Genomic DNA, 10,785 nt, shown 5'->3' with positions numbered 1-10,785 from the left:
AATGAACAGTTACCTTGGTTTTTATTTCAGCAAATCTCTTTAACAGCTGGCTTGATAGAAGAGTCAGATTTTCATACCTTGCTTCTGCATTCAATCTGGCATGTAATCACATGTCACCTGGCCTCTGGAAAACGCAACTGTATACTTGTGAGAGAATCAGACCAAAACGTTATCTTAGTGTTTCAAGACAGTTCTGACTGGGTGCATATTCTGAAAGGGTCTCAGGGACTGAGAATCACAGAATTAGAGCATTTCTCTGTTCAGGTCACAGCTTCCTGAATTGCACCTCCTTCTAAATCACACTCAGCGCATCCTGTGGTTAATTATTCTCCACGCACATTTATTCTAGCAGTTTTGACACACAGCTATGCCAATTCTGCCAGGAAATTACTATTGATGACTGTTTTCCCAGTTAAGTTCATCTTAGGTGAGAAGCTACCAGTGGAAAGGCCCAGGCCTCAGGGAAAAAACTTCCTCAAAAATATTGCTTCAGTTTTTCCATTTTGCTCCAGTAGCTTAAGACTTCCTGAAGGACACACTGACATTTCTCTTCATTTCTTAAATTAAGAACTGTAACCTCAAATTTTCCTTGTGTATATTTAACAGTCAAGTATTCCACTTCCTTTAAAATCCTATTTTTGACTTGGTGGAAAAAACATATTTTGGGGGGTTAAGAAAATTCAAATGTTTTTGGTCTCAAGCATATTTTTAAAAATGACAATGGAAGAGCTTAAAGGTCATCCGCTGGTTTGAGGACGGATCCCATTTTCTGGTGACCGTGACCTGAGCTGACTTCATTCAATAGATCCATTCCTGAAATACTATGCAGATTCCAGGCCTCAGGAACTTAAGTTCATGTGTTAACTTACAAATGCTGTGTGCTGACATAACTCTTGTTAGTTGAAATAACTTTTCTGTTGACTATGCACTTAGAAATACATTATCGGAATTTGGGGTTGACTTTCAGCTCTCATAGGTACTTATAATTTTGCTTTTAATTCCTCCTCCGCCCTCTGCCCCAGGGAGTGTTGGACGGCAAAGGACTGTTACTCAAGAGCAACCCTTCCTTAAGTTTCAACCTATATATCCTCTGATGTTGGTTTCTCTCTTCACTAGGAAAGAACTGCAGACTCTATCGACGATCTCATAACCCGGGAATCCAAACATACTCCCACTGATATAACCTTAAATTTTCCTAAGGAGGGATTTAAAAAAAAAAAAAAAAGACACAGAAAGCTTTGTAATTAACTACCAAAGCTTTTGGTAGAAATTGTACTTTTCTTTTTCCCTTCCAGTTCCATTCTCTGTGCCCCAAGAAACTCACCTTTATGGGCTACATCATCCAGGTTCCCTTGACCTTGGGCTGTAGGTTCAAATCAGGAGCAATGGGAGGCACCAACAGAGGTCAGGGTGTGGGGAGAGAATGTCTGTGTATCCCCCTCCACCTGCTTTGGGCCTGGGGTGTAAGAGCTTGCCTTAACTGCTTGTCCCTGGGCTCTTCAGCAGCTCTTGGTCCCCTTAACCCTGGCTGTGTGCGTGCTAAGTCACTTCAGTGGTGTCTGACTCTGTGTGACCCCACGGACTGTAGCCCCCCAGGCTCTTCTGTCCATGGAATTGTCCAGGCAAGAACACTGGAGTGGGTTACCATGCCCTCCTCCAGGGGATCTTCCCAACCCAGGGATTGAGCCCAGTCTCTTATGTCTCCTGCGCTGCTAGGCAGGCTCTTTATCACTAGCATCACCTGGGAAGCCCCTTAAGCCTGGCCCACACCTCTGCAAATCATCTCTTCATTAATGGCTTCCCTGGTGGCTGAGTGGTAAAGAATCCGCCTGCCAGTGCACGAGACATGGGTTTGATGGACAGTGGGGTCTGATGGGCCACAGTCCACGGGGCCACTTCTCGGCTAGACAACAAACAACAGCTAAATCCTTAGACTGGCCTTCCTGCCAGGCTCTAAAGACACAATAAAATTCTATTCCAAACAGATATCAAGCAAACCTTCAGGTTTATTAATAGAGGTTATACACATTTTTTAAAAAGAACATAAAAACAGTGATGTAATAGTTTATAAGTACATACTGATAATACAGTAATGGGTCTTATTAAGTCAGATGCATTTCAATATAAACATTTCAATATTAAGTCAGATGCATTTCAGAATAAACAGTGACAGTATATCTATCACTAAGTTAGATAAAATGAAGACAGTAACTAAATTAATAAAAACAATGTTAACTTTTACTTACTTTACAATACATATTTTTATGTAAATTATTCAATGGAATTTGGAAACAGTTTTTTTAAATAGGTAAGCATTTGTCTTAGTTTTCTATTCTTTTTGTTTGTTTAAAATGCCAACATTTTTTCATAAGGAAAAAAGATATATATCAACATTATTTTTAATTATTTTGCTAAATACACGAGGATATTCTGTACTTGATACTCATCATAGGGTTAAAAAATGGCTTTTAAAACCATTTCATTAACTCTTAAGAAAAGTGAGTGGAAAAAATGGAGACCATTTGCCTAGATTTCAAAGTCAATTCCATTTCTTCTGCCATTTCTGACATAATTAATGCTTTTTTAAAAATCTGATTTGAGTAGGTACTGAACAAAACATTTGTAAATAGTGTCTAATTAAGTCAGACTGAAGGACTTTTTTTTTTGAAGGACTTTTTATCCTTAGTTGATGTTTATTTTTTCAATCTCTTTTATGTATAACTTTGCTTTCATGTTGATACATAGACTGATTATATTATATACAGAATTTATAATTATCTTGCTTGAATAACACTGTAATAAAAATTTTCATATTCTGTTACTGAAGGACCTATTTTTAAAAACATGCTTCTTGTAATATATTATGTTTTCCTCTCAAGTTATAACCACAGGAAGCAGTAACCCAAATGTTCAAAGTTCTTCACCAGCCAGGCTTGATTATGTGGAACTTGCTTGGTGACATCTGGCTAAAAGCACCTCTTTACATACGGATGCATTTCTTTAACACTTGTCGCACTCCACGTGTTGGTCCACTTTGTTATTCTCGAGAGTAGGTTTCAGTCTGACTCAACTGTGTTTGCCCAGCACGCAAGCGTGCCTAGAGCACACGATGACTGTCCATGATTGCTATATAGCTGCTTCCAGCTGACAGTGACCCTTGCAGCCTAACTGCCGAAAGCAAACATGCCTTCTTTCTCCATTCTTAACAGAGGCAGAGAAGTCTTTTACATTTATTGTCTCTTGGGATGGCACATCCTACTCCACCAACTTCTAATAAACATGGTAAGCTCACGGCCAATCCTTGAGGGAATCCCAGCAGAGGACAGCAAACACGTGGCCCGGTCTTGTGTCTACCGCCTGGAGCCCTTCATCTGGGGGAGGGGGGCAGGTCGCTTTGAAAGCCAACCTCAGGTCACTGGTGGGACTTCTGTTCATTCTCAGTTCACACAGGTGGTGGGTAAAGCAGCAAAAATGCTACCCGCATCATGTTTTCATCCGCTTTAATAATTTTAAGAATTCAAACTTTGATCTATTTAACAAGAAAAACAAAAGAACTTTCTCTACACACAGCTAGTACTAAGTCTTATCCCTCAACAATTTAAACATTGCTGTTGAACAATTTAAAAATACATTTATTTGCAAAAGCTGTGCAAGTCCAAACTGTAGAATCTCTCACTACTGATGGGCTTCTTCAGAAGTTCCGACCTAAACTTTGCATGTTAAGTCAGAAAATCAGAGTTTATTTCCATAGTCTCTGGTGAAAAAAGAGAGGGTTTCAAAATGCCTATTCTATACTGTACTGCAAAGGATATAAGTACATGTGTATAAATTCACACCATACATCTATAATAAGTCATGTAAATATATGAAAACAGAGATGTCTAGTTCTTGTAGTTAACACTGGCCATACTCTCTTGGAATAATGTTTTCTACTCCTGTTACTTTTGTCTGTAACTAACAAATATACAAGCTTTCGTAGGGAGACATGTAAATCACACGTTTGTTTTGGATGGTAAAGGAAATACTTTTTTTTTGTCAGGGATGAAGTCGAATCCTCAGGTGATTTGCTTTTTTAACATTTCCCTTTTAAGTGACTGTCGGTCCCTTTTCCTAAGTTAAGAGCTTCTTGTAGAGGCTGCTACTCAGGTTGGTGGAGCAGGTGTCCAGTTTACTTGGCATCAGCTGCCCGCTGCTGTTACAGCTGCTGGGATCTGCACTCTGCTTGCAGCATAAGATCGCCGAGAGGTGCCTCTGGCACTCCGAGGAGGCGTAGTAGTATACCAAGGGGTCGATGCAACAGCTGATGCTGCTGACACAGACACAGAGGAGGTAGGCAAAGTAGGCAGCCTCTGTCACGGAATCCGGGGAAAGGAAGGCATAGTGGAGAAGCAGAAGGACGTTTGTGGGTCCGAAGCAAAGGATGAAGACGCAGAAGACAGCCGCGGACAGGAGCAAAGCCCGAGACTTCTTGCTCTGGTTGGCAACCTTGGAAGAGCTGAGGCATCGGATGATGGACACGTAGCAGACTGTGGAAAGAAACAGCGGCACGAAGAAGAAGACCGCGGCGAAGGCGGAGAAGTAGTAGGAGTAGTAGCCTTCCAGCAGCGTCTGGTTGAGCACGTCGTGACAGGTGGTGATGTTGAGCTCCGGCACCCGGGCGGCCTGCTCCTGCAGGAGGAGAGGCACCACGCCCGCGATGGCCATGGCCCAGATGGCCAGGCAGACGAACGAAGCGCGCCCCAGGGTCCGCCAGGAGAGCGACTGGATGGGGTACACCACGGCCAGGAAGCGGTCGACGCTGATGGCCGTCATGAGCATGATGGAGGCGTACATGTTCCCGTAGAAGGCCGCCGTGACGAAGCGGCACAGGGCCGACCCGAACCTCCAGTCGCTTCCGGAGAAGTAGTAGCTGATCTTGAACGGAAGCACACACACGAAGAGCACGTCTGCCACGGCCAGGTGCAGCATGTACACCACGGCCGGCTTCTTGACCTTCATCTTCAGGACGAACACCAGCGCGGCCACGATGTTCAGGGGGAGGCTGACGAGGAACACGCCCGTGTAGACCGAGGGGACAAAGACAGTCAGCCAGGCGCTGGTCAGATATCCCGAGGCCGCACTGGAGATAAACGGAAGGGATGACTTTTGAGGAGGGCTGCTTCTGTTGCCTGAGCTTGATCTGCCTTCTGTGAATTCACCTTCACTCGAGTCCTCGCCATCATGCAGTGGGATTAGTTCATATCCGTCATCGCGATTCCTGAGAAAGAAAGACCGGGGACCCAGAGTACCGTTTGTCGCTTCTGACTCTGAAAAGGAAAACATTCTTAAATTAATTAAAAAGGCAAAAGCGGACAAAGGAGAGAGTACACTTGACTTTTGCTTTTGGTCTTCCTCCTGGGAGAGTCAGTGGTAAAGAGCAGGTGACACTCAAGTGGATGACAGACGTCATCTGTGTGTGTGCGCTCCATTGCATCTGGCTCTCTGCAACCCCACGGGCTCTAGCCCACCAGGCTCCTCTGTCCTTGGGGATTTCCCAGGCAAGAATAATGGAGTGGGTTGCCATTTCCTTCTCTAGGGGATCTTCCCGACCCAGGGATCGAACCCGAGTCTCCTGCACGGGCGGGTGGATTCATTACCACTGAGCCACCAGGGAAGCCCAGACTTCACCAGGGAATTAGCTAACTCAAGATAATGTACCACATCTTGTTCTGGCACAAGCAAATGCTTCTCAAGCTCTGCTCCTCCGAGAGATGAGGTGAACCACAGGCTTTCAGAGATCTCTCCTACAGATATCAGGACAGGCTGAGTACAGGCTGATGTGAAAGGAAAAAGCCGTGACTTCTTTTCTATGCGAGTCACTGTCTATATAAACAAATCATCCCAGGCTCTGTGACTTCTCTTTCCTCCATAGGCCTGCAGGTATACTTTTTTCCCCCCTCCATTTGGTTTGTGGCCACTCCTTGAGATCCATTCTCCCTCATGGAAAAATAAACACAGAAAGTTGAGGGAACATCTTAAAGCTTATGGAACTAGAGGTGACTTTGAGCAAGCTTGCTGCGGCTGCTGCTGCTGCTAAGTCGCTTCAGTCGTGTCCAACTCTGGGCGACCCCATAGACGGCAGCCCACCAGGCTTCCCCGTCCCTGGGGTTCTCCAGGCAAGAACACTGGAGTGGGTTGCCATTTCCTTCTCCAGTGCATGAACGTGAAAAGTGAAAATGAAGTCGCTCAGTTGTGTCTGACTCTTAGTGACCCCATGGACTGCAGCCCGCCAGGCTCCTCCGTCCATGGGATTTTCCAGGCAAGAGTATTGGAGTGGGGTGCCATTGTCTGCTCAGTGAGCAAGACTGAGGGGACTCAATTTCCATGACAGTTATCCAGGTGATAGAAGCTCTTCTTTACTAGCTTCAGCTTGTTTACACAGTAGAATGTCCCAAATCTCTCATCATCTTTGGGTCCAAGCCGCAGTCCCTCAGGTTGCTGTCTAATAGAACCGCAAGGCACCTACCACTTGAGTCATCTTCCCTGTCTCCCTCCTCAGTAGGTCAGTGGGGCAGCACCAGTTCTAGGTCAGTGCCTCCCTCAGCTCAGTTCCAAAATGCCACATGCATCCAGGCAGATGCCAGGCCAGCAGGCTCTTCTGAGTGTCAACCAGAAATCACCATAAAGGCTCTGCTGCAAACATCCTTCCTTTATCCACCAAAACATCCACCAAAAACATCCAGTGGAAAGTTCATCACAGAAATGCAGCATTTAGCTGCTGGAACTCAACCAGCTTTTGCTTCCCGGGAGTTGCACTGTCATTCTATCACTGAGGAGACTTGGGCAGAGAGCTTTTGTTGGGCTTTGGGGAGCTGACGAGTGGGGACAGAAACCACAGAGGGAAAAGGATGAGGCTTCTATCCCTGGGGGCGATTACCACAAAGGCTGGACACATGTGTCACTCAGAAGTGAGGTCAAGGGAATGAGAACTGGCTGGAAATTAGATAAATACAGTGAATTTTCCTGCTTTCAGTTTTATTTTTCAGTAGTGGAACCTTCCTGCAAACAAAAACTTACACAGAAAAGCATGATGCAGTAAAAGAGATAGTGCTGCTTCTGGAAGGTCCTTACCAGACCCAACCATCCCCTAGACAAAAATTACAGACGCTGGATTCCTTTCCTCCCCCAAATCAATGACCTGAAATTATGTAGGTTCACCATCGTGTTGGGGAGGGGAGGGATGGGTCTTGAAAGAAAAGATGGCAACTGGTGGGTTTCTGGCTTTCAGTGGCTTTTAGCTTGAGAGGAGGCCAAAGTCAGAGCCATGAAAGACGGCTGAAACTCAAATAGAAAACTCATAGTCTCTGTGCCCTGAAGAACTAGAGGACAGTGTTCAGGGCAACCACAGTCATTGGAAACTAGGAAAGAATCCCAGAAAAGAGCAAGTCGGAGCGGGAAGGAGAGCTGCAGATTCCAGTGTAAATTCTGCCCCAGGTCTGGGGCACACTCAGGGGAGATGTGAAGCTGCTCTGCTGGACTTAAAAGAATGGAAGTGCTGTTTGACCTTTTTTGCTCAAGAGGAAACGTTTGCAGTTTGAGTTCAACCAAATTAACTGCCTGCTCAAGCAAAAACAGCAACACTCAGTTAGAGAAATAAGACAAAATCTTGAATGTTTACAGCAGGATAATGTTCACCATACAATTAAAAATCATTCGCTATAAAGAGAATCAGGAAGGTGTGACCCAGTCTCAAGAGAAAAGGACAATCAATGGAAACCAATCCCAAGATGGCTCAGATGTTAGAACTAGCAGATAAGGATTTTAAAGGGTGTGCTACAACTATGCTCCATGAGGGAAGAGAAAGATTTCATTGAAATGAATGAAGAAATACAAAATAGCAATGAAACCAACCAATGGAACTTCTAGAACTACAAAATAAAACACAATAAATTGGCATCTATTTCCAAAATGAAGAGCGAACCTAGAATGGCACCAAATGATACACAGTAGAACAGGGCCTGGTACCAAAAGCCTGAGGTCAGATGACCTCAGCAAGAGCATGAATGGGTCCCCTGAGGATAAAGAGTTGATCTGTCCCAGGGGAAGAACAAAAATTTGCAGTGATGAGCCTGAGTGTACATAGATACCGAGGTTGTTCCCCAAGGGTGGGAAATAGTTCCTACTTAATCTCCAAGTCTCTCTAGTACCCTGCCCCACAGGTAGCAGGTATGGTCCTTAAATTGGCTTTTAATGATAGATTTGCATTCTAATGCTGGCTGTACCCTGATGGCTCAGCGGTAAAGAAGTCACCTGCAATACAGATGACGCAGGTTTGATCCCGGAGTCAGAAAGATCCCCTGGAGTAGGAAATGGCAACCCACTCCAGTATTCCTGCCTGGGAAATCCCATGGACAGAGGGGCCTGGAGGGCTACAGTCCGTGGGGTTGCAAAGAATCAGACACGACTGAGTGACTGAACGACAACAAACAACTGGCTCTACCAGGAGTCACTTACCTCCTCTGAACTCAGTCTCAGGATCGTTGAAACGGGAAGATCCAATACCTGTCTGGCCTACAAATCTGGCAGCTTGGAGCATCCATCACACATGAAATAAGGATATATGTTCACTTTGTAAACTTCAAAAATTAACCAGTGTAAGAAATTATTATCCTTCCCCATCACTTCAGTGTGGTTTGTTTTCTGCTCTCAACTGTTTTGAGAGCAAAAAAAAAGCAAAAAAATTAAAATGGAATCTGTGTTCCTCTTCCCTCCCTCAACATATAACCGTGTTTAGTTTTTCAGTGTGATGAGGGACATGAAGAGGCTGTAAGGTACGGAGCCCCAGTACTCAGAGATGTAAATCAAATTTCAAATTCACAACTTCTTCCTCAAGGATCACCTCCCTCCTCTTGCGATGCATCTTATTCGCTCTGTGTGTCTTGATCTGGTCACGGGGGAACCAGGCCCTGGTGCAACAGCCCCGTGGGAAGTGAGGCGACCCTCGAAGTCATGGATGTGTGGGAAGTGGAAGAAAAGAAAGAGTTCTGGGACTTTAAGACCACAAAGATATGTGTCCCTAAAAATGCCGACCCACAGGAACCTTAAAAGAACATGACTTTCTGCTGCAGAAAGCCCTCTGGGGGCCTGGCCAGACTGAGGACTCGTCATGTCATGTATAGAGGGGAGAAGAGCGCATGCGTGCATGTGTGCAAGCCACGTAAGCGTCCAGATGTGACCTAGAGGGGTGACACCTGGAAAACTACTGAGCACGCACAACTCAACTCCTAGATGCTGTCACTTGGCCTGAAAATAAAAACTGTCATTAATTAGGCTTTGCTCTGTAGCTAGTCTTGGTTGGCCAAAAATTTCGTTTGGCTTTTTCTGTAATAATGCATGGAAAAACCCGAATGACTTTTATGGCCAACCCAACACTTTGGGAATCAGTATTTTCAAAAATTTCTTCCCTGGCTTGGCCTTCTTCGGCAGTATGGTGTTGATGACAGAAACTTTATACCCACTCGAACATGACATTTTTATAGGCTGGAGCCCAGGAAGAATGCATAATCCTTTGATTAGATATCATTGCCTAAGGTGTCACCTTTTCTTGCCACCACAGGTTTTGATATTTTGGCCTTTATGAGATTACAGGATGTCAGCAAATTTTGTTTAACTATATACCAGCATTAAAGAGAACAAAACCAATTCCAGGTGATTAGATAAATCCAACTAGCTTGTGCCCCTTGGGCTGAAATTTGAGTTTGGGAATCTTGCTTTTCCTTTAGACCTAGGTCAAGGAGAAAGTGCCTGTCAGTGGACCAAAAACTCCTGTAAACATCTGTGTTTTTATTGGTAAGTTATGGCTTAAAGAAAAAAAAAAAAAACTAGGACAGGTCCTAAAATTGATCCTCATATTTGTTGCAAAAGTTTCACTTAACTTAGGTTTCTTGAAATGGCTCTAGAGTAATTTTGATTGTTGAACATAGAATATTGCTAATGAGTTTAAATGTGGACTCTCTAACTCTGGAGACTTTTAGAAATCATAAGTCAGGAACGGCCGCTTTTTCTTTGACAAGATGTGGCCTAGAAGCAAAGTGGTACCCAGATGTTCTCTCAAGGTCCCTCATGATCCTGGAATTTATACCATGTCAGCCTCCAAGAATATGCCAGCTTCAGTTCTGACTCAGAGCTCTGGCCTAGAGAGCTCACCCTTGGTGGGTTAAGAAACCAGAAATCCCAGGGCCTTGCCTACATTTACAGAGAAGGATAGCTGTACCCTGCACTTCTCCACCAGTGACTTGACACTACAGGCTAAAGAGAAATAAAGGGGTGATGGAAGAATGATGGAAACATACTAACTCCAGGCAGAAAACAACATGAGTGGGTTACTCCACGGTCTCAGATGGAACCACGCATCATGAAAAGAAACTGCTGGTTCCAGATCTGGGGGAGGAAATGCACAAGACGAGCCCTGAATATCTTCAAAGAACATTAGGGTCAGGTCAGAAAGACTCTGAAGTCACTCCAAGGGCCCTTCCCAGAGGCCAAAGATCATTAAGAGAATAATGACAGAAATGCATGGAAACGTGGGAGAAATGTCATATTTGTTAATATCTATTAGAAAAGGCAGAGGAACCAGAGATCAAATTGCCAACATCTGTTGGATCACGAAAAAAAGGCAACGAGAGTTCCAGAAAAACAGTCTACTTCTGCTTTATCGATTATGCCAAAAGCCTTTGGACTGTGGGATCAACAACAAACGTGAAATTTTTAGGAGGATGGGCAATACCAGGCCACCTGACTGCCTCT

The 10,785-nt window shown here is 44.4% G+C and overlaps 1 protein-coding gene across 1 annotated transcript in view; it reads right to left on the bottom strand.

The window, feature by feature from the left end:
• Positions 1-1,988: 1,988 nt before the first annotated feature.
• F2R (coagulation factor II thrombin receptor) overlaps positions 1,989-10,785 on the bottom strand; it is an 18,472-nt gene continuing 9,675 nt past the window's right edge. Inside the window, exon 2 of the mRNA XM_043470704.1 lies at positions 1,989-5,306. Coding sequence (XP_043326639.1) covers positions 4,111-5,306 — 1,196 coding nt within the window. The 3' untranslated portion in view covers positions 1,989-4,110. The remainder of the gene's footprint in view (positions 5,307-10,785) is intronic.

The sequence above is a fragment of the Cervus canadensis genome, chromosome 6 (genome assembly GCF_019320065.1).
Source record: "Cervus canadensis isolate Bull #8, Minnesota chromosome 6, ASM1932006v1, whole genome shotgun sequence".
Lineage (NCBI taxonomy): Eukaryota > Metazoa > Chordata > Mammalia > Artiodactyla > Cervidae > Cervus > Cervus canadensis.
Note: the sequence above shows the minus strand (reverse complement) of the source record. Positions and strands in the feature narration are given on the sequence as shown.